We start from the raw sequence: 24601 nt of genomic DNA on the forward strand, positions 1-24601 counted from the left end.
GAGAAAAATTGCAAGAGCAGCCCAAAAATGCCCTAGAGTTGAAAAGGTTAAATTAAAATGCATAATGTATTTTTATTAATATATAAAGAAATGTTTTATTAAAAAAAGTAAATGATGTAAATTCATTATATTTATTGAAAACATTACTTTAAGTAAATAATACAGGTCATAGGGAATAAGCAGACAAATCAGTTTGGAAATCCCTGTCCTAGGACTATGAACACTGTTTCTCTGTATGTCACACAGGGCACTTGGACCTGTGGTCACATTCTTTTATTTCAGCAGCTAAAGCATAATGCTCACAGGACAGAAGGATTACACTTACATCATGGGGCTTACAAGGACAAGTAATCTCCTTAACAACATGTGATAGTATAATTTTCAGATTCCTACAGTGTTTGCTTGGCGAGCTCCAACTGTGTGATATCTGTAATGAGCTTTGTGAGTTTGACAAATTTTCCTTGACCATTGATTCCTGTCTGGATACTGGGCTCCTGGCAAATCTTGTCTGTTATGCAGGTGGAGGGACCCTTGCCAGATTAAATCATAATGTGCATCTAAAGAGTCTGGCGTAAGTACAGCTTGACCTTCAAATGCATTCTACAATGTCTCCAATATACTGACAAAAATGTCTAAAAAGTCAGATTCTCTCTCTGGGTCTAGACTAATCGAAACACTTTGATTCATCATGGCAGCCATGGGCAATGATGTGCGTGTCTCTGATTGGTTACAGTATTCAATGTTGCAAAATTAACACTGTAAATAGAACATTTAGAAACAACTTGAGGGAATTCTGTAATTGGCACAGCTGTACGTGTAATCTCTGTTATTTTTTCTATGAATTGTGTAGCCTTAGTGGTAACCTCAAATTTTTACTCTTAGGAGCTATGTCTTTCTGATCTAACCCTTAAAATTTGTTTTGTTGATGTAACCTAATGTATTCAGACTGATTCAGTGATGTAAAATAATATTTTTTACTTTAATTAAACCAGTTAATTTAGATGGTACCACATAACGTTTGGTTACGTATGTAACCTCTGTTCCCCGAGGGAGGGAACGACACGTTGTGTCGGAGAAGCGACACTAGGGGTCTCTCTTGAGCGCCGATATCCACCTCTGATCTATGAAAAAAGGCCAATGAGAGTTGGCAGCCAGTATTTGCATGTCCCGCCCCGGACATACGGGTATTTAAGCGGCGCAAATACGGGAGTTCATTCAGGATTTTTCTGAGGAGCCGGAAATGGTCCGGCCACAACAGTGGCTCGGTTCAGTGACATGGCGGAGGAAAGACACAACGTGTCGTTCCCTCCCTCGGGGAACGGAGGTTACATAGGTAACCAAACGTTCCCCTTCTGTCGCTCTCTCCACGTTGTGTCGGAGAAGCGACACTAGGGGACCCATTCCAATCTTGCCATGCGCTGAACCGTGTACGTGAACCGCCGATACAGAGGCGGGCAGGGATTTCATCCAGTGCCGCGCATCGTCTGTACCTGGCTGCACGTACCCTTCCCCAATGACCCATAAGAACATCGAGATCCTTCTAGTTACCCTGGGAGGGGAACAAGGCGATGTTTGCCAACATGGGAACGGGCCAGCCTGGCTGGGCCTCTTTTCTCTCTATGTTTCTCGCATAGAGCAATCACGGCCGGGGCCCTTTCACGCATATAGGGAAAGGGGTCTTACCCAGACCCTGCGAGACCACACCTGCCCTTTTTCTTGGGGAGGAAAAGTGGTAGACACGTCACACAGCCATCTTAGGGCTCGGGAAAGTATGGTGCAGTGGTAGATCCAGCCTCGAAAGGGGGGAGTTGCTACAGCACGGCGACCGGGGCAGCTGTAACTGCCTAAGGGAGACACGGGGGTCCGCTCGTAAGGGGACAGAACCATGGAATTACACACAGGGGGAGTCCGAGCAGGAGGCCTTACCTGTGGAGCACCTATACCAGTACAGGGTAGCCAACAGGGTACCCGCAGTGGCTTGGGTCGGTGAGTTCCTCCGCTGAACCGCGGACCCGGAGGGCTGGGGAGGAATCGACCAGGGTCCCGACTCGGAGTGGGGCACCCTGGGAAAAAAGGCGCACTACTTTACCTTGACGTCAGGAAAAGGGCGCTGGGCGCAAGCGATCCACCCGGCCGGTCGGTCTACGTGTTACCAAGTTCTACAGGCTCGGACCTGAGAAAACACGAGACGCAACCGACTCAACGCGGAGGTTGTAAAACCTCGCGAAGGTATTGGGTGTTGCCCAACCCACGGCTCTACAGATGTCTGCTAGGGAGGTGCCCTTGGCCAGTGCCCACGAGGACGCAACACCCCTTGTTGAGTAAGCTCGGACCCGCAAGGGTAGGGGCACGGCCTGGGTGTGATAAGCCAGTGTGATGGCGTCGACAACCCAGTGGGCGAGCCTCTGTTTGGAGACGGCATTCCCTTTCTGCCGTCCCCCAAAGCAGACAAAGAGCTGCTCAGAGCGTCTGGTGCTCTGTGTGCGGTCCAGGTAAATGCGCAGGGCGCGCACTGGACATAGCAACGAAAGGGCTGGGTCTACCTCCTCCTGGGGCAGCGCTTGCAGGTTCACTACCTGATCTCGGAAGGGTGTGGTAGGAACCTTGGGCACATAGCCCGGTTGCGGCCAGACGTATCCGCCGGACCGAACTCCAGGCAAGTGTCGCTGACAGAGAACGCTTGCAGGTCCCCGACCCTCTTGATAGAGGCGAGCGCGATCAGCAGGGCCGTCTTAAGAGAGAGGGCCCTGAGTCCAATTGAGTCAAGCGGCTCGAAGGGAGGTCTCTGGAGTCCTGCCAAGACTACCGAGAGATCCCAGGAGGGAACTAGGCCTGGCCGGGAGGGATTCAACCTCTCAGGAACCTGAGGATCAGGTCGTGCTTACCCAAAGACTTGCCGTCTACAGGATCGTGGTGGGCGGCAATGGTGGCAACATACACCTTGAGGGTGGACGGGGACAGCCTCCTGTCCAGCCTCTCCTGTAGGAACAGGAGCACTGACTTGATTGCGCATCTCTGCGGGTCTTCGGTTCGGGAAGAACACCAATCTGCGAACGAGCGCCACTTTAGGGAGTAAAGGTGCCTGGTAGAGGGGGCTCTGGCTTGGTTGATTGTATTCACAACGGTCGCCGGTAAGCCGGCTAGCTCTTCCGCATCCCGTCCAGGGACCAGACGTGGAGGTTCCAGAGGTCTGGGCGCGGGTGCCAGTGCGTGCCCCGTCCCTGAGAGAGGAGGTCCTTTCTCAGGGGAATTTGCCAGGGAGGAGCTGTCGCGAGAAGTCTGAGTTCCGAGAACCAAGTCCGAGTGGGCCAGTAGGGGGCCACTAACGTGACTTGCTCCTCGTCCTCCCTGACCTTGCACAGCACCGGTGCAAGAAGGCTCACTGGGGGAAATGCGTACTTGCGCAGCCCCGAGGGCCAGCTGTGTGCCAGCGCGTCTGTCCCGAGGGGAGCCCCTGTTAGGGCATACCAGAGCGGGCAGTGGGAGGTTTCCTGGGAGGCAAACAGGTCTACCTGGGCCTTGCCAAACCATTCCCAAATCAGCTGGACCGACTTGGGGGTGAAGCCTCCACTCCCCGCCGGGCAGGCGTTGTCGTGATAGCGCATCCGCTACGACATTGAGCTTGCCGGGGATGTGAGTGGCACGCAGCGACTTGAGTCGCTGCTGGCTCCATAGGAGGAGACGGCGGGCGAGTTGTGACATGTGGCGGGAGCGTACGCCGCCTTGGCGATTTATGTACGCCACCACCGTGGTGCTGTCCGATCTCACGAGGACGTGTTTGTCCCGAACTAACGGGAGGAACTTCCTGAGAGGCAGTTGATGTGCCAACACAGCGGGGCCCCTTTCCAACGGCCCGCTGCTGCGTGCCCGCTGCACACGGCACCCCACCCGGACCGGGAGGCGTCGGTTGTGACCAGAACGCGTCGGGACACCTGCTACAGGGGCACTCCTGCCCGTAAAAAGCAGAGGTCTGTCCAGGGTCGGAGTGTTTTGAGGCAGGCGGGGGTGATCCTTACCCGATGCGTGCCGTGGTGCCATGCTTGTCTTGGGACTCGAGTCTGGAGCCAGTGCTGGAGTGGTCTCATATGCATCAACCCCAGCGGCGTGACCGCCGCGGAGGATGCCATATGCCCCAGGAGCCTCTGGAAATGTTTTAGAGGGACCACTGTGCCTGGCTTGAAGGAAGCGAGGCAGTCCAGCACCGACTGAGCACGCTCGCTCGTGAGACGTGCTGTCATTGAGACTGAGTCTAACTCCAACCCGAGAAAAGAGATGCTCTGAACCGGAGTGAGCTTGCTCTTTTCCCAGTTGACCTGAAGCCCCAAGCGGCTGAGGTGCCGGAGCACCTGGTCTCTGTGTGTGCATAGTAACTCTCAAGAGTGTGCTAGGATGAGCCAGTCGTCGAGGTAGAGAATGCGGATGCCGGCTACTCGTAGCGGAGCAAGGGCTGCCTCTGCGACCTTCGTGAAGACGCGAGGGGACAGAGACAGGCCGAAGGGGAGGACTTTGTACTGAAACGCCTGGCCGTCGAACGCGAACCGTAAGAAGGGTCGGTGTCGCGGCAGAATTGAGACGTGGAAGTACGCGTCCTTCAGGTCTACCACTGCGAACCAATCTAGATGCTGAACACCAGCCAGAATATTTCTCTGCGTGAGCATTTTGAACGGGAGTTTTAACAAGGCCCAATTGAAAACTCGCAGGTCCAGGATTGGTCGTAAGCCGCCGCCTTTCTTGGGTACAATGAAGTAAGGGCTGTAGAAACCCTTCCACATTTCGGTTGGAGGGACGGGCTCTACCGCGCCCTTGGCTAAGAGGGTCACGATTTCCGTGCGCAGGGAACTGGCATGCTCGCCGTGTACTGCGGAAAAGCGGACGCCCCTGAAGGGGGGCGGGAGCCGGGCAAACTGAATTGCGTAACCGAGTCGAATGGTCCAGTGCAGCCAGCGTGACGCGTTGGGAAGCGAAAACCACGCTTCCCAGCTCTGCGCTAGGGGCACCAAAGGGACGAGTATTTTGGACGTACCCGGCGGGGCCTCGCAGCGGGGCGGAACAGGTAATGCAGCGTCGGGCGGCTTTGTTGCGGCCTGAGGCTGAGGTGCTGAGAATAGACTCAAAGCACTTACCTTGCTCCGCGCGCCTGGCAGGGGGCGGGTTCGTGACTGAGGAGGAGGTCTGATGTTGGCGTCCTCTGGACTCGTCTGAACCGGCCGGCCTGGGGACAGTCGTGGGCAGGCGGAAGGCGGGATCGCTGCGTCCGGTGTCCCAGGACTGTCGTAATCTGAAAGCAGATTGCCGTGAGAACGGCATTTGCGGGCCAGGTGACCCAGAGGCAAAGGAAATAGCTCTTTTATTGAGAATGTGGGTACCACAGCCCCCGTCAGGGGGTGTGGCAAATGAAAAAACAAAGAATTCTCCTCCCGGCCCTCCACCGGGGGACGGAGCGGTCTTACCACCTCCGGAGCTAACGTCTTCGGCTCTGGGTCGACTGTCTCAGGAACGCTTGGGAGCCTTCCGGGTCCTAGAGGGGGTTCGTGAGACAGGGGGTGTGCGCTGCCTGCGGGGTGCTCGACGCTGGGGCTGAGAGCTGCGCCCGGGTTGAGGCGGAGCAGAAGCTGGTTTCTTCGCCGCAAGGGGACGCCCTCGGCGAGCAGACGGGGCAGGGCCCGTAGCGGCAGGTGTGCGGCGGGGCATGATGTGAGATATGGCCTCCGTCTGCTTCTTCACCGCGGAGAACTGTTGGGCGAAGTCCTCGGCGGTGTTGCCGAAAAGGCCAATCTGGGAGACAGGTGCGTCCAGGAAGCGGTTCTTGTCGGCCTCATGCATCTCGACCAGGTTGAGCCAGAGATGGCGTTCCTGGACCACTAGGGTGGCCATCGCCTGTCCGAGTGCCTGCGTTGTGGCCTTCGTCGCTCTCAGGGCGAGGTCGGTTGCTGAGCGCAGTTCCTGCAGCACATCAGGATCAGGTCCACCCCCGTGCATGTTTCTGAGTGCTTTGGCCTGGTGGACTTGCAGGAGGGCCATCGCATGCAGGGCAGAGGCAGCGCGTCCAGCCGCACTGTAGGCCTTCGCGTTGAGCGAGGATGTTGTCCTACAGGGCTTGGATGGGAGTACGGGGTGGCCACGCCAGGAGGTAGGGCTACCGGGGCATAGATGGTACGCAACTGCCCTATCGACCTGGGGAATCGCCCCGTATCCGTGGCGCTCTCCGCCGTCGAGGGTGGTGAGAGTGGAGCGGGTGGCACCTAGACGAGCGGAGAGCGGGGCTCTCCACGTAGACGTCAGCTCGTCATGCACCTCCGGGAAAAACGGGACCGAGCGGATGCGAGGCCGCAAACAGCGCGCTGCCCCCAGGAACCAGTCATCCAACTGTGAAGGCTGTGGGGAGGATGGAGGGTTCCAATCCAACCCCACGCTCACGGCGGCCCGGGAAAGCATGTCAGACATCTGAGCGTCGGCCTCAGCCTGGGCCTGCTGGCCCGAAGGCGGCAGTCCAGGGGAGTCCTCGGCATCAGACATCACACTCTCCGATGCAGCGGCGAGCTCATCTGCTTCGGGCTCGGGAGGATAGACAGCCGGGCCGTGAGGCGAGCCGCTATCGTCGCGAGCGTAGACGGGGACCAGCGAGCGTGTCGGGGAACGGGAGGTTCGCGGGGGGCTACCCAGCGAAACTGCACCCGCTGCCGCCCCCAAATCGCACCCAGCGCCAACCGCATCGTCCTCAATCCCGTGGGAAGAAGGAGCAATGCGGGGTGCAGCTGGGGTGGCTTGCTCTCTGTTGAAAGCAAGCCGCGACCGCAACGTGGTCATGGTCATGTTCTCGCAGTGAGAACATGAGCCATCCACAAACGCCGCCTCGGTGTGATCGCGGCCCAAACACACGAGACAGCACCTGTAGCCGTCTGAAGCGGAGAACACTCTACCGCATCCAGGAACAACACAGGGGTGGAAGGGCATCTTGAAAAAGACGCGTCCTGAAAAGGACGTTAAACGCCGCTGTGTTTTGCTCTTTTAGAGAAATTCACTCTTTTAAGGGAAATAACTCTTTTAATACACAGTATGTGTGTGTGTCTGCGCTGACGAAGCGCTCAGGGGCAACAATGCACGCCGTGCAAAGTAGGAGAAAGCCGCTGTTGTGCGCCGTCAAATCCAACAGCATGCAGATCGTCAGAGGAAACAGGAACGTAATAGTGGTGTGTAAACTCGCAGCAAACTGCAGACAGACCATCGGCTCCGAAGAAATTTTCTGAATGAACTCCAGTATTTGCGCCGCTTAAATACCAGTATGTCCGGGGGCGGGACATGCAAATACCGGCTGCCAACGCTCATTGGCCTTTTTTCATAGATCAGAGGTGGATATCGGCGCTCCAGTGAGACCCCTAGTGTCGCTTCTACGACACAACGTGGAGAGAGCGACAGAAGGGGAAGGCATAGTTTTTGGGTTAACATTTTTTCAGTGTAGGCACTATGCCCTTGAATTAATACATAAAAAAAAGTCAGTACAAGTCTCCAATAAGACAAAAAGGTCCTGAGATTTGCATGTTTCAGAATCAGAATCGCAAATGCAACCATATACATTTAAAAAAAAAAGAAAAAAATTGTTTTTTAAATTATTTACATTTCTTGTTGCACTTAAATCTGTTTTGTATACTATTCTGATGATAGTGAAACTTTGTAATATGGCACTTTTTGTACCACTGTCTCCCTAAGATGATTCGCTGATGTTCTTCCTCTTTTGTAAGTCGCTTTGGATAAAAGCGTCTGCCAAATGAATAAATGTATAAATGTAAATGTAAATTTAAACGTATAGTGACATAAAAAAGATATACAATAGAGCAATAATGTTGTTCGAATATTATTAATGGGGTTAATGGGGTCAAGAGTGATTTTACCAGCCCTTTTCGTCACTCTGGATGTGTATAGTTCTAGCAGGGTGGGTATGGGAGCACCAATAATCCTCTGATTAGAACTGTATGAGCAGCACCTGTGGCAGCTTGAACTTCCTCAGCTGGTGAAAGAAGTACAACCTCTGCTGGGCCTTTTTCAAAATTGAGTCTATGTGGAGCTCCCACTTCAGGTCTTGTGAGATGATAGAGCCCAGAAACCTGAATGACTGCCACAGTGCTGTTCAGAATGGTGAGCCCCAATGTTGGGGTGTTCCTCCTAAAGTCCACTATCATCTCCACTGTTTTGAGCGTGTTCAGCTCCAGGATATTTTGACTGCACTAGACGGCCAGCTGTTCAACTTCCCTTTTGTATGCAGACTCATCTGCCTCTTGGATGAGGCCATTGACTGTAGTATCATCTGCAAAATTCAAGAGCTTAACAGAGGGGTCCATTGCGTTGCAGTCATTTGTGTACAAGGAGAAGAGTAGTGGGGAGAGTACACATCAATGGGAGGTACCAGTGCTGATTGTACATGTGCTGTAGGTGAAATTCCCCATTCTCACTAGCTGCTGCCTGTCTGTCAGAAAGCTGGTGATCCACTGATAGATAGTGCCAGGAACAGAGAGCTGGTCCATAATTTAGTCCATAGAAGAGCGGGTTTGATGGTGTTTAAACCCGAACTGAAGTCAACAAATAGTATACTTGCATAATTCCCTGGTCTTATGCAATAGGAACTGCTCCAAAATGAATATCTAGCCAATTAAATATTTTCTAGAAGAATTTATATTCACTACATTTTGTGAATATAATAAACTTTTATGACTTTTAAGACTATTTATTTCCAGAATTTTTCAAAGCATGGAAATCACAATTTTAAAATTCCTTATACAAACACGTAACTTTACAAGCACCTAAGCTAATGCATCCTGATTGCAGAAATCAAAGTTTCTGGACTGGAACATTTTTGCCAGCTGTAAAATGGCCTTTTCTCTCATTCTCATCCCTAACCTGGCTCTCTTCCATAAGATTGTCAAGCTCCTCAGCTGTAAGCAGAAATAAATCCCCAAGCTTTCCTCAATCAGGGATTCACTCACTATAGGTGAACAGAGGAATGGCTAGTTTTGATTATGTGCGGTTTAGCTTACCTTCCATCTCTCTCTGCTGCTCCACCCTCTATGACAGTCTTGACAAAGATGCCCAGCTTCTCCAGGCCTGCGTCAGCGCCAACCCCCATTCCTATGATACTTATGCCCAAACCATCATCATCTGAGAAAAACACGTTGAACCAACAAAATCAGTGAAAAGAAAAAAGTGAGCAAATGGAAAGACACACAATTTAATAAATCAAGAGGGTTATATGGAATGATGTTTTTGGATCTATATTAACAGCTTACCACTGATTCACTCAAAGTGCTCATAATATGCAGACACATAAAAAACATATCCCCAAAAATCTATATACATAAATTTTCTGAGAATGACTCAGATACAGTTGCCTCAAAAAGTATTTCAGTCAATATATTCAGAAATGATATGATAGGTGTGGGTGAGAAACAGATATTTAAGTCCTTTTTTTACTATAAATCTTAATTTTCACATTCTTTCACATTTTGAAAGTGAAAGTGGAGATTTAGGAGGACCTAAATATTGATCTGTTTCAAACCCACACCTATCATATTGGTTCTGAAGATATTGATTTAAACACTGAAGTCTTGTATAATGTAGATACATTTTATGTGGCCTTTATGTGATTTTTGGAGCTTCAAAGCTCTGCTCACCATTCACTTTCACTGTAAAAACCAACAGAGCTGAGATATTCTTCTAAAAATCTTTGTTTGTGTTTTGCAACACATATCAACCCATTATTCACCTTTTTCCAGTTCCACAGGAAGAAGTTCAAGCTTCTCCACCCGTTTTTCCAGCTCATACTCTGCTGAGGATGCCACCGGGTCCACCTCTTCATTCCTCCGGTCATAATCTTCATTGCAGTAGGTTTTGAACACCTGGGAGCCAAAAAACAGCACAATGTCACATTACTGAGGTTTCAAAGCCTGGAGTATATGAATCATGCAGGACTGAGAGTATGCCTCTTCTGAAACACAAGAAAATCCATCCATTGGGAAAATATAGAACCAAATCATTTATAGCGAGTATGCGTTCAACAGATTCAGGGGCACCAGGACATGTCTCAGGTTGCATCAGTGCTTTCCTCATAACGCTACTGATCATCTGAAATACAGCCATTTTCCATCACTTCAGCATAAGGGATGGTCCTGTGCATTGTGGTGTGAAAGGACAGTCATGCACAACTGTGTCACCTAAGCGGATTCCCAGACAAATACCAGTTTTTTACCAATGATAGACACGCCTGCTGCTCCCTTACCTGTGTCCTTACTTAAAAGTGTTCGATAGACAGGTTGCCCTGAGATGTTATGCTGACATGAGAGTTTGATTCCCAGACCCAGATTCAAGAATCATTATAAGTGCAACCTCAGAGAGGATTACAGACATTACAAAAGCATTCTTAAATATCGACCATATCAATATAAAATGATTGAGTTAAAAGATGTGATTAATTATAATTTTTAATGTTTTAATAGAACGAACACAATTTTATATTACTTTCTGCTAATTTCAACCTCACACCCTCTATTCAAATCTCTGACCTCTAAAGACATGTCTGCCAACCCGATATCAGCAAACCCGAATGCATGCAATAATTCACAGGCAGAGAGCATTTCTGGTATAAAAAAGGAGTGGCCTGCTCCACAAACTTTTTTTGTTTGTTTGCAGTTTACAGAGTCTAAATCTGTCAAAGAATTATTTTAATTTATATGTATTTAATTATTATAATTTCTAATTTTTTATTTTAATATATTTTATATTTTTAATCGATTGACAGCCTTTGCATTTAATATAATTGTAGGACATCTACTGTATGTTTATAAATAATACTAAAATACTGTTAATATATTGCTATTTTTCTATTATATTGCCTAAAACATTATATACTGTACATGTTTTCATATGGCAGACACTTTAATCCAAAGGGATTTACAGTGCACTCAAGGTTTCCATACCATCAGTATGTGTGTGCCCTGGGTATTAAATCCATAACTATATGGTTTTGCTAGAAACATGCTCTACCAGCATACCAACCTTGCAAATGGTAACTTTCACCAGCACCTTTAAGGCCCTGGCATACTCAGGGCGAAGTGCTTCTTCGTCCTTCACTCAGAACCAAAATTAAGTTCGAAACAGCTGAGCAACGGCATACTGTTTGCGAACATTCAGACAAAGGCCGAACTGCTGTGGGAGGCATTTAGAGGAACATTTAAATATGAGGACATAAAAGTCTACATGTAAAACCTTAACTAATGTGATATTAATATGTATTTTAAATTATTTCAGGCCTCATAATATGAGTAGAATTCACATGAGATAAGTAAAAGAAGCTGTTTTTACCACTGGATGATGATTTAATAAGTAATATTAAATCATCATCATTAAGTAATATAATGTATATGCAGTAGATGTGTAATTTGTCATGATTACATTCTACATGCATGGCGTTAATGCACTAAAACGCTATACGTGGCCATAATATACGCCGACTACACTCTGTTATTGTCATTTATGATCACACAGAAACTAGTGCAAAAATGGGTGTATAAAAGCGTAGGGATGGGATAATGTATCGAATTTCAATATATTGCGAACCAAATAAAATGACGAATACTTCTAAATTTGCAACATTGTTTTCTGTCCATGTGATCATAAATGAAATGACCCGTCATACATCATAATCTCTACATAGCTAAATTTTTACCTCTACTACACTGTTACAGGGTTCGCACAAGCTCCTTGAAGTGCTTCAAGTGCATGAATTTAGCTTTTAGAAATTTAAGCATTGGAATACCTGGAAAATCGTCTTGTTTTTTTAAAAAGTGCTTGAGATTAAAACAGAACATATCTTACTTGTAATGTGTGTCCATCTAAGATGAAATCGCACTCTACTTCCATTGAATAATGTCTTTAATATCCTTTCTGTTCTTTATAGTCAGATACATTTTTTTAAAGAAATATGAATTATTTGAATAAATAGCACAGATGACCTAAAAAAAACAAGACTTCTCTCTTGTTAATAAACCGAGACACTGTGTTCAAGTCTGTATAATACACGTAAACTCTTAAAGTGACAGTAACCCGTTTAGCTTTTGTAATACAACTGAATGTAAACTTAATATTATTATTTGTAAATTGTACACATTATTTCAAACATTGACATCTCATGTCATTATTATATATACAATTTCATGATATAATATTAATTGATGGAATGTAGAAAATATATATTTAAAAAAAAAGTTAAAATGTGATTATAATAATGATGACAAATTATAAAAAAATAAATATGCACCTTCACATACTTTTTCAGGACAAGTTCTGTTCAGTTCTATTGCTTGTTCTGCACCTGATCAGCCTGAATGTACCACACTATATTTGAAGGCTTATTTGTTTGTGATCTTTTCTTCTAGAGAAAGTTATATGACACTCGCTATCATAACTTGCTATCCCTATAAAAAAAAAAGGGTTAATGGACAGAATACAGACAAAAGAATGATTATAGAGGCACACCTTCATGTTGGCAGATGTGTGAATGGCTTTTGCAGTAGTCAGCACATGAGTGAGGCAGCAAGTATATATATATATATATATATATATATATATATATATATATATATATATATACACAGGTGAAACTCGAAAAATTAGAATATCGTGCAAAAGTTCATTAATTTCAGTAATTCAACTTAAAAGGTGAAACTAATATATTATATAGACTCATTAAAAGCAAAGTAAGATATTTCAAGCCTTTATTTGATATAATTTTGATGATTATGACTTACAGCTTATGAAAACCCCAAATTCAGAATCTCAGAAAATTAGAATATTACATGAAATCAATAAAAAAAAGGATTTTAAATACAGAAATGTCGGCCCTCTGAAAAGTATAATCATGCATATGTACTCAGTACTTGGTTTGGGCCCCTTTTGCATTAATTACTGCCTCAATGCTGCGTGGCATGGATGCTATCAGCCTGTGGCACTGCTGAGGTGTTATGGAAGACCAAGATGCTTCAATAGCGGCCTTCAGCTCTTCTGCATTGTTTGGTCTCATGTCTCTCATCTTTCTCTTGGCAATGCCCCATAGATTCTCTATGGGGTTCAGGTCAGGTGAGTTTGCTGGCCAATCAAGCACAGTAATACCATGGTCATTGAACCAGGTTTTGGTACTTTTGGCAGTGTGGGCAGGTGCCAAGTCCTGCTGGAAAATGAAGTCAGCATCTCCATAAAGCTTGTCTGCTGAAGGAAGCATGAAGTGCTCTAAAATGTCCCTGTAGGCGGCTGCGTTGACTCTGGACTTAATAAAGCACAGTGGACCAACACCAGCCGATGACATGGCTCCCCAAACCAACACAGACTGTGGAAACTTCACACTGGACTTCAAGCATCTTGGATTGTGTGCCTCTCCATTCTTCCTCCAGACTCTGGGACCTTGGTTTCCAAATGAGATGCAAAATTTGCTCTCATCAGAAAGAGGACTTTGGACCACTGAGCAACAGACCAGTTCTTTTTTCTTTAGCCCAGGTAAGGCGTTTGACATTTGAAGCCCATGTCCAGGACCCATCTGTGTGTGGTGGCTCTTGATGCAGTAGCTCCAGCCTCAGTCCACTCCTTGTGAAGCTCCCCACACATTTGAATGGCCTTTTCCTGACAATCCTCTCCAGGCTACGGTAATCCCTGCTGCTTGTGCACCTTTTTCTTCCACACTTTTCCCTTCCACTTAACTTTCTATTAATGTGCTTTGATACAGCACTTTGAGAACATCCAACTTCTTTTACAATTACCTTTTGAGGCTTTCCCTCCTTGTGGAGGGTGTCAATGATGGTTTTCTGCACAACTGTCAGGTCAGCAGTCTTCCCCATGATTGTGAATTCAACTGAACCAGACTGAGAGACCATTTAAAGGCTCAGGAACCCTTTGCAGATGTTTAGCTGATTAGAGTGTGACACTTTGAGCCTACAATACTGAACCTTTTCACAATATTCTAATTTTCTGAGATTCTGAATTTGGGGTTTTCATAAGCTGTAAGCCATAATCATCAAAATTATATCAAATAAAGGCTTGAAATATCTTACTTTGCTTGTAATGAGTCTATATAATATATTAGTTTCACCTTTTAAGTTGAATTACTGAAATTAATGAACTTTTGCACGATATTCTAATTTTTCGAGTTTCACCTGTATATAAAAAAAGAGTGAATGGACACTTAAAGAGCATTTGAGTAGATTTGATTCCTTTTGTAGGCTAATTAAACAAACAAAAACAATTTGCTTGACATGTTCCTGGAAAATGTTGCAATGCAAACGATTGTACAGATTAAGGTAATTTTGCACCAGTTCGCTAATAACTCTGCACACTGGTGTGTTCATGTTGACTGACCTTAACTAACTAAATAATGTAACTGAAAAATCTGTCTTTAATCAAAGTAGGGGGAGCTTCAGGTCACATCTACTGATGACGTGGACCAAAGGCAGAAAGGTGATTAGCAGCCAGTACAAAGGTTTCCCAGGCAAGTTGTTACAAACCACGAAACAAACTCAAAAACACCTTTGTTTTGGCCATTTTGTTCTAAATTACATCACACCATATGTTCAGGAGTTGTGTGTGAGCTGCTTTTCATTATCTCTTAGCAAATTGACAGGCCACATTTAACATAAGGCAGCCATCAGTTTGTCATCTGTGAAGAAAACCACTTGCATTGGAATATCTAATGATTTATGCTACTATAATTACAAGCTTAAACCGATGCATACTATGTGGTATGAAACACATCAAAACCAAACTTGAGGTAGCAAAGACCTGGACCAAAAATAAGCATAAACCTTGTGCATTTCACATCATCAGTAATGTAAACTGCACTATTGAGCAGTCACAATGCTGACCAAATAATTAGCTGTTACAATGTGTAATTGTCACTTTGTCTAAATTCCTTCTATGTTCTTGATCAAAATAATAATGGCAGAAAGATGATGACAGAGAGTGAGAGGCTGTGAACAAGTTTAACCTTAAACACAGCTAATAAAAGATGTTTCCTGAAATGCAAAATAGCAGAGACAAGAGTGGCATGTGAATGAAAACAACCATAAAGTTCCTTACTAAATAATGCTGTTTTTGCACTAGATGAGGGTTTTTGCACTTAAATATCAGTCATAAAATTGAAAAACTATTTGGTGAATTATCTATTCCATGCATAACAGTTCTATGCCACAGATTTAGATTCTTATACAGGACATAAACACAGAAACAATCCTTTGTGTGGAGCTCTAATCCAGTGGTGAAAACATGATTCTCACATTTGCTGAATCAACCATCTCTTCAATCAGTGGAACTGTTCCAGAACTTTTCTCTCGCCATAAAGTAAATACCTTGTATTCTCCTGAGCGCAACCAACTATCACAATGTCGACAGTCCACAGCTAGCTAAAAAAGGATCAACAGCCAACTGTCTTTTGTGAAGCTGTCAGATATGACAAGCATGAGTGTGGGCAGCATGGGGATGCTACTGTCAGGTTTGACGGGCTGTGGCAGAAAAATCGAGATCTTTTTTTTATATTAATTCGAAAAACCTGTCCAGCAGACTTTACTTTTAATCATTATATGATTCACTATTTCTATATATATACTGTAGCCTCATGTTAACTGCACTATTCATAAGATAACAAATATATAGTCTCACTAAATGGTCTCTCTGTGGCCATTTAGTGGTTGTGTTCACCAATGTACTTATTTTTCAGATGCTTGTGTGTTGATTGTCCTATTTGTAGTGTGTTGAATTGTTTTTCCTACACTGTACTTTAATGTCTTTGTTTTCGTTTTTTTTTATTATTTTTTTTAGGATGAAAACAAGATGGTTCATCTCAAGGGGTTTATCCTAAAAAATAAACTGTATCGTCAAGTGCTCCCTGATGGCATCCCATTTGACATAAATAAACTGCAGGAAACTGCTCAGAATGGCCACTGGTAATTGCAGCGACAGATATGATCCTCACCTTAATTCATTCTTTTCCTTATATACATAACGTAACATCCAAATCCAGAAAATAGACACCTTATGAAATATTACTGAGATCCCAGTCCGAATCAGTACATAAAGCGACAGACATGCAATTTTAATGACTGAAACTCAAGTATTTTAGAGAAAAATCCCTTTAAAATAGTTCTTATCAGTGGTTTCAGTCATCAATTTGCATTGATGAAAATAAAACTCTAAAGAACAGAAACTTCAAGCAATAATAAGCTGTTCTTTAGTTGAAGAAATCCAAGAAACCCTTTATGCTGAATCATTAGCCTTGTGTTCTGTACTGATTGAGCCCCTCTCAACTCACCTCTCTCATATCAGCCAAATCTTCTCTGATTCATCCATCCCCTGGCTTTCGCTCTTTAGATCAATACACCTGTTAGCTGCCTGAAAACAAATGCCGTGAATTGCTTTTGTCTACTAATCATAAATCAGCCTCTCAATCTGTCCTCTCATCTATTGCTGATACACACTGTCATACTGCAGTCTTATATTTAAAAGCCAGCAGCCTGTGAGGTCTTTGGCTCCAACTGCTACCTTGTAAAATGGACAAGAAATGTGAGCTTTTGTAAGAGATTTACTGTTAGGAGGAGAGCTGGGTACACACTGTGCAATTTTTCCTGTCTGCTTGAATGACGAAAGGCCAAAATCTACAAGAGAGTTGGTCAATATTATGTTTTCAACAATGTAATTCAAATCAGAAATAAAATCTGACAACAATGGTATCAATGGTATATTCTGCAATCTGTAATGTTCACATAGACAATGGTGAGTGCAATTTGGAGGTTGCATTTTCACTCACAAATTACATGTATACTCAACTGACAGTTAGGTTTAGGGATGGGGGTTGGGTTAGGGGGTACAGTTTATAAAATATACATTCTTGTTGACTGTATTACTGTTATGTATACCCTGCCTTGTTTCACTGTTGCCCTTTTGTTTGCCATTTTTGTCACTTTTGCATTTCTTAGTTTTCACTTTAGTCCCTTATGTAACTCCACAGTCCCCTTGTTAGCGTTTGTGTTTTCTGTCATTGTTTTCACCTGCCCTCATTAGTTTGCCTTTTGCTTCTGTTAATCACCTTGTTATCTTGTTTGAGTTCTGTTCGTTCATTGGCCCCTTTTTCCCATGTTTATGTATTTATACCCTGTTTCTTTGTTCAGTCCTTGTCTATCGTTGTTTGATGTTAGCCTGGTGTGTGTTTCCTTCCCGAGTCCTCAGTTTGTTTACATTGTGTTTAGTTAACAGTTTTTATGTTTTATTTCCCCATTGTGGGTTGTTCCTTTGTGTTTACCTGTTTGTTTAAACAAACAGGTAAACACAAAGGAACAACCCACAATGGGGAAATAAAACATAAAAACTGTTAACTAAACACAATGTAATATCATGAGAATAAAGTCAAAATTACAAGAATAAAGTCATATCATTATGAGATTAAAATCATAATATTTTGAGAATAAGTCATAAGAAAAGTAAAATCAAAGTGATGTAGTGGACAACAGCAAAGTGGAGTGTCTGGATCTTTGGATACAGTAAACACCAATAACGAGGGAGCAATTGAACTTTGGCAATGCAACTTTGTTGTCAAGTAAGCTGAGCTGAATTTGTGGGAGGTTTTTACGAGCTCTCTTTTCAGGAATGGCAAAAGAAATGGCCAAGGATTTATTTGATGCTAAATCATATCCTAAAGTATCATTCAACTAAATCCCCATCCATTTCGTGCATTGATGAAGCTGCTAGCTCAGCGTCCATTCTGTCCTTGTGGTAATGTTGCACTATTTCTGGTAATATTGTGATTTTTTTTCTCCAAATATTTCTGGATTATTCACCCAATATATTACTTTATTCTCATAATGCTTATAATGCATAACATAATTTTGATGTAATATTTTGACTGAAAATATTATGAGCTCATAATTCTAAGACTTTATTCTCATAATTTTTATATTACGACTTTATTTTTTAAATCTTTTTTCAATCTCTTTCCAACTTGGCACTAAAACACCATCATAGAATAATATAAATTACAACTAAAATATACAACTCACTTTTGGCGCCACTCTGTGGATATTTCACCCGGAAATCTGAGGTCACTCATTGTAACCCGCACACACACACACAAGATGAGACAGTCACAATGACGGATGAAACTGCTTTATTAATAGAAAGCAGTGCAGGCAAAAGTACAAAGGGCAAATCCAGTGAAGAGTTGTCGAGGGAAGCGTAGGGTCAAAAGCCGGGGAATCAAAGTATCGTAAGGGGCAAATCCGGGAGAGAGTGGTAAACGAGAGCGGGAGGTCGAAGCCGGGAAAACAGTTAACAATTAGGGCGAAGAACTAGACGGGACTAGCGGGATCAAAGACAGGGGAACAAGGGGAGCTGGCAAGCTAAGGGGTAAACAAGAGGAGGTCAGAACTAGACGAGACTAGCGGGGGGCAAAGATACGGGAAACTAAACACAATAACCAACACCCGTGAAACGGATGTGCTGTGGTATTTATAGGGGAAGGTGCAGGTGTAAACAATGAAAGGTGATGAGACGAGTGCAGGTGAAACTAATGTGCAGGAGGATTGGAAGCGTGAGAAACTTCGAGGAAGGGAGATAACCTACGAGCATGTGAGCGAGTAGGAGCAAAGTGGGCGTGAGGGCTCGAGCGAGCAAAAAGAGCGTGAAAAGCTTGAGGGGGCGGAGCAAGGGAGTGAGGTTGAGGGAGTGAGAGTGTGTGCGACGAAGCGGGGATGGGGCAGAGGAGCGGGGTTCGTGACAGTACTCCCCCCTCTGAATAGGACGGCTCCTGACGGCCGCGGGAGGCGGTGCAGGATGATCGGGGACAGACAAAGGGAAGTGAGACAGTCCATGGGCAGTTCAAGGTAAGGTCAGGGGGAACATAGTGGACAGGCGGGTGGTCGGGAGATCTAGGGGGCAGCCATAGGGCAGAGACTGGGTCAGGGGGTCTGGAAGGCGACTGGAGGACAGGGACTGGGTCCGGGGGTCTGGAAGGTGACCACTGGACAGGAACAGGGTCAGGAGGCCAGGGAAGAGGCCACAGGACAGGGAGAGTGTCAGGGGGCCACCGGACAGGGTCAGGGGGCCAGGGAAGAGCCGTGAAAGGCGGAGCCGTGGAGGACTTGGGAGACGGATCCTTGGAAGACGGAGCCGTGAGAGACTCGGCAGGCGGGGTACTGAGAGGCTGAGGAGGTGGCGCCATGGGGAGCCCAAGAGACAGGGCAGAGGGAGGTGGTGCCGCAGGAGGCTCTAGAGGTGGAGGCCTGGAAGGCTCTGGAGGTGGAGCCGAAGGAGGCTTTAGGGGCGAAGGCCTGGAAGGCTCAGGAGGCGGAGCAATGACGGTGGCGCTGTGGGCGGCTCTAGCGAGGTAGGCCTGGAAGGCTCTGGAGGTGGAGCCGAAGGAAGCTTTAGGGGCGAAGGCCTGGAAGGCTCAGGAGGGGGAGCCGATGATGGTGGCGCCGTGGGAGGCTCTAGCGAAGTAGGCCTGGAAGGCTCTGGAGGTGGAGCCAAGGGAGGTGGCGCCGTGGGAGGTCACCGAGGCGACGACCTGGCAGGCTCTGTAGTCTCGGGGGGTAGAGCCGTAGCAGGCTCGAGGGGCGGAGCTCTAGAAAGCTCTGGAGTCTTTGGGATCAGAGCCGTGAGAGGCTCGGGAGGTGGAGCCGTGGGAGGCTCTGGAGGTGGAGCCGTAGGAGGCCCGGGAGGCGGAGCCATAGGAGGCCCGGGAGGCGGAGCCGTAGGAGGCTCGAGAGGCGGAGCCGTAGGAGGCTCGAGAGGCGGAGCCGTAGGAGGCTCGGGAGTCTTTGGGATCAGAGCCGTGAGAGGCTCGGGAGGTGGAGCCGTGGGAGGCTCTGGATGGGGAGCCGTCGGAGGCCCGAGAGGCGGAGCCGTAGAAAGCTCTGGAGTCTTTGGGAGCAGAGCCGTGAGAGGCTCAGGAGGTGGAGCCATGGGAGGCCCTGGAGGGGGAGCCATAGGAGGCCCGAGAGGTGGAGCCGTAGGAGGCTCTAGAGGCAGAGTCCTGGAAGGCTCAAGAGGCTTGGGGGACGGAGCCCTGAGAGGCTCGAGAGGAGGAGCCCTAAGAGACTCGAGAGACGAAGCCGTGAGAGGCTTGAGGGGTGGAGCCATGAAAGACTCGAGGGGTGGAGCCCTGAGAGGCTCAAGGGGAGGAGGAGCCTTGAGAGGCTCGAGGGGAGGAGGAGCCCTGAGAGGCTCAAGGGGAGGAGGAGCCCTGAGAGGCTCGAGAGGGGAAGCCCTGAGAGGCTCGAGAGGGGGAGGAGCCCTGAGAGACTCGAGAGGCGAAGCCGTCAGAGGCTTGAGGGGTGGAGCCATGAAAGACTCGAGGGACGGAGCCCTGAGAGGCTCGAGGGGAGGAGGAGCCCTGAAAGACTCGAGAGGGGAAGCCCTGAGAGGCTTGAGAGGGGGAGGAGCCCTGAGAGACTCGAGAGGCGAAGCCGTGAGAGGCTTGAGGGGTGGAGCCATGAAAGACTCGTGAGGAGAAGCCCTAGGAGGCTTGAGAGGGGCAGGAGCCCTGAAAGACTCGAGAGGCGAAGCCGTGAGAGGCTTGAGGGATGGAGCCATGAAAGACTCTAGAGGAGTAGCCCTGAGAGGCTTGGAAGGAGGCGGAGCTCTGGGAGGCTCGAGAGGAGGAGCCTTGGGAGGCTCGTGAGGCGGAGGCCGCGAGGGCTCTGAGGGGCGAGCAGAGGCTGGCAGAGCCGTGGAAGACTCTGGGGGCGGAGCAGAACCCGGCAGAGCCGTGGAAGACTCTGGGGGCGGAGCAGAACCCGGCAGAGCCGTGGAAGACTCTGGGGGCGGAGCAGAACCCGGCAGAGCCGTGGAAGACTCTGGGGGCGGAGCAGAACCCGGCAGAGCCGTGGAAGACTCTGGGGCGGAGCAGAACCCGGCAGAGCCGTGGAAGACTCTGGGGGCGGAGCAGAACCCGGCAGAGCCGTGGAAGACTCTGGGGCCGGAGCAGAACCCGGCAGAGCCGTGGAAGACTCTGAGGGAACCTCTGCGGTCTTGAGCACAAGACGAGACTGGGGAGAAGGGGCCCTCTTCCTTCTCTTACGTCTTCGGCCAACAGGGGACGTGGCCATGGGGACGGTCGAGGCTACAGGCGCTGGCTCTGGGGCGGTCGAGGCAACAGGCGCTGGCTCGCTGACCGTGGCAGACATGGGCGCTGGCTCGCTGACCGTGGCAGACATGGGCGCTGGCTCGCCGGCCGTGGCGGGCATGGCCGCTGGCTCGTCGGCCGTAGCGGGCATGGGCGCTGGCTCGTTGGCCGTGGCGGGCATAGGCGCTGGCTCGTTGGCCGTGGCGGGCATAGGCACTGGCTCGTTGGCCGTGGCGGGCATGGGCGCTGGCTCGTTGGCCGTGGCGGGCATGGCCGCTGGCTCGTGGGCCGTGGGCGCTGGCTCGTTGGCCGTGGCAGGCATGGGCGTTGACTTGCTGGCCGTGCCAGGCTTCGAGGCTGGGGCCGTGTCCGGCTTCGGGACTGGGGCCGTGACAGGCCTCGAGACGGGGGCCGTGGTGTGGAGCGCTGGTTCAGTGTCTGCCTCCCCCACAGTAAACAAGGAACCAGTGTACATTAGGGCGAGGTCAATAAACTGAGCCAGGTTGAGAGAGCAGCGACCACCAGGCATGAATGATGAGGTTGGCTCATTCAGTCCAAATTGAAAAATGGTTTTCAGAGCCACCTCATTAAAATTCACCTGGTTGGCCAGGGCACAAAAATCCACAACATAAACCTCCAAGAGTTGACTCCCCTGACGCAACCCCACGAGTCGGGCTGCTGGCTCCATAATGTCGAGGGCGGGGTTATGAGTTACACAACCGCTGCCTCGCATAAAAAAACCTTGGTCAGCGTCCGAAGAGCCATAAAACCTCTCCGGGGGTGGAGAGTGCACGGCGCTCAGAAATGCACTGGAGGCATAAACGGGCTCAGGGGCAGACACAGGTGAAATAGGGTGAAACAAATCAGAAATAGCGCATACCTGCTGCCCCTGGGCCGTGAGCGCGTGGTCATCTATCCACACTGTAGCTCCTCGCGCCGAATGTGACGTGCTTCTCCGCTCTAGTGAGCTGCGCGAATCCTTAGCGCGGGGCATTGTGACTGTCAACGGTGAGGTTGGTTATTTTGTAACCCGCACACACACACACAAGATGAGACAGTCACAATGTCGGATGAAACTGCTTTATTAATAGAAAGCAGTGCAGGCAAAAGTACAAGGGGCAAATCCAGTGAAGAGTTGTCGAGGGAAGCGTAGGGTCAAAAGCCGGGGAATCAAAGTATCGTAAGGGGCAAATCCGGGAGAGAGTGGTAAACGAGAGCGGGAGGTCGAAGCCGGGAAAACAGTTAACAATTAGGGTGAAGAACTAGACGGGACTAGCGGGATCAAAGACAGGGGAACAAGGGGAGCTGGCAAGCTAAGGGGTAAACAAGAGGAGGTCAGAACTAGACGAGACTAGCGGGGGGCAAAGATACGGGAAACTAAACACAATAACCAACACCCGTGAAACGGATGTGCTGTGGTATTTATAGGGGAAGGTGCAGGTGTAAAAAAATGAAAGGTGATGAGACGAGTGCAGGTGAAACTAATGTGCAGGAGGATTGGAAGCGCGTGAGAAACTCGAGGAAGGGAGATAACCTATGAGCATGTGAGCGAGTAGGAGCAAAGTGGGCGTGAGGGCTCGAGCGAGCAAAAAGAGCGTGAAAAGCTCGAGGCGGGGAGCGAGGGAGTGAGGTCGAGGGAGTGAGTGTGTGTGCGACGAAGCGGGGATGGGGCAGAGGAGCGGGGTTCGTGACACTCATGCCCATACTTTCAACAAAACTTCCAGCTTCGGCCACTGGGGGCAGTGGTTAGACTTTCAGTGAGCACAGAACAATTTCAGCAGCAGAACTTTCGACCTACTGTTGCCGAATTCACATTGCAATCAATCTGGTCTGGCCGGGCGAAAGAGGGTATTTGTATTTGTAGACTGCTCATTCTATAGTATAGACCAAACACAAGGTTATTTTGACAGTAAGAATATGATATAAAGGGAACACTAAACAACAATATATTTACTGTGATATCACATTGACAAGCTATACACAATTTTAACTGAACATCTCTCTTTTTCTTCTCAGAGAGCAACGTTGAGCCAAGTCCGTACAGTGTGATTCGCGCAACAGTGGAGAATTCTGAGTTTTTTTTTATTGCATGCTTTGAGATCCCATCAAGGCTCTTAGAGCTTCTCATGTTCTCAGTTAAGTGATTCTTTCTCCAAAAACTGATATTTTTTCTTAGAACAGCAGTGATAATGAGCCAACTTTCCTCATCCCTTTCTTTTCTCATTACTTCATTATCCCTCCTTCTCTCATTCTTCTTTCATTCATCATTCTTTGCTTTTCTAGTGGATCAACCATCCCTCATCGTTATGTCTTCAAATGCACCATATTACACCGATACGCCTTCAGCTGCATCGTGGGTGACTGTGATCCTTTTGGGGCACAGTCTGAGGATTAACTGAGAAGCAGGCCGAGGGGAAATAAAGGCAACAAGGTAGAGGGGCGATCGAATAGATGTGTTTGTCAGCATTTGTATCACTGGCTGCCAAAGCGCTGCATGGCTCCATGGTCTGGCCAAACACAACTGAGCACATTAAATGGCAATGCAGTCTGGCGCCGGTGCCAGCGACCCCAGTGTCACCACACTCACATTCAAACACAGCCACTCTCCCAAAGGGATGTCACTGCTGATGTTGTGTGGATTAACCATTCAACACAAAGTGTTTGCAGAGATAAGTGTGTATAGAGACTTTCCTGCACTCCTCTACTCCATGATGATGTGTTTGGAAAAGCTTAATTATGTCAGTACTTTTCAAGCAAGGGGAAAGCATCAGCAATCAAAGATAAATGATTCAGATTTCTCTTTTTTTGTGTGTGTAAATGACTAATCCTTGCCTATAATATACTTTCATTAATAAGTAATTAACAAACATTATAGAATTGGAAATTAGTAGTTCATGTTCATTCAGCTATGAATATACAGTGTCACTGAAAGGTATTTGGACTTTTGGAGACTTAAAATATATGAATTTCAATCGTATTAGACAAAAAATATCAAACCAAGTATCATTTGCAAACAGATTACACATTTCTCAGACCTTACCATTTTTAGTGGACCTAACAACGAACGTTCCAACAATGTTTGCTAATCTTTTGTAAAGAAAACATTGATAACAAAATGCTAATGATAAGTTCTCACAATGTTAGGAGAAAACATTCTCAGTGCAACATCCTTCATAGTTCCTTGATAGTAGATTTCTTTGCAGTGTTAAATCTGTCCAAAAATATGGTAAATTAAGTTTTCAGGTAGTTTTTGCATTTTCAGGAGTGGCATTAAGACATTAAGAAAACTACAATGTAACATTTGGAAAACGTTTTTAAGAACATACATTTGTTAGCTGGGTATGAAGTCAATTCTCCTCTAGTTCACGCAGGTGCATTAGCAGAGTGACCACAGAAGTAGTATCACATGAACTATGGACATGTTCCACTATTTGACAACCAAAAACTAAATGCCACTTA

General features: G+C 47.2%; 1 protein-coding gene across 3 annotated transcripts in view; it reads right to left on the minus strand.

Annotated features, from left to right (window-relative positions):
• The window catches only part of LOC127619624 (neurabin-1-like), a 90545-nt gene that overhangs the window by 41471 nt on the left and 24473 nt on the right, over window positions 1-24601 (minus strand). For all 3 annotated transcript variants that reach the window (XM_052092545.1, XM_052092543.1, XM_052092544.1), the window contains exons 3-4: window positions 9755-9887; window positions 9030-9150 (exon numbers count right to left, since the gene is read on the minus strand). In XM_052092545.1, coding sequence (XP_051948505.1) covers window positions 9030-9150; window positions 9755-9887 — 254 coding nt within the window. The remainder of the gene's footprint in view (window positions 1-9029; window positions 9151-9754; window positions 9888-24601) is intronic.

This window comes from Xyrauchen texanus, chromosome 26 (assembly GCF_025860055.1).
Source record: "Xyrauchen texanus isolate HMW12.3.18 chromosome 26, RBS_HiC_50CHRs, whole genome shotgun sequence".
NCBI lineage: Eukaryota > Metazoa > Chordata > Actinopteri > Cypriniformes > Catostomidae > Xyrauchen > Xyrauchen texanus.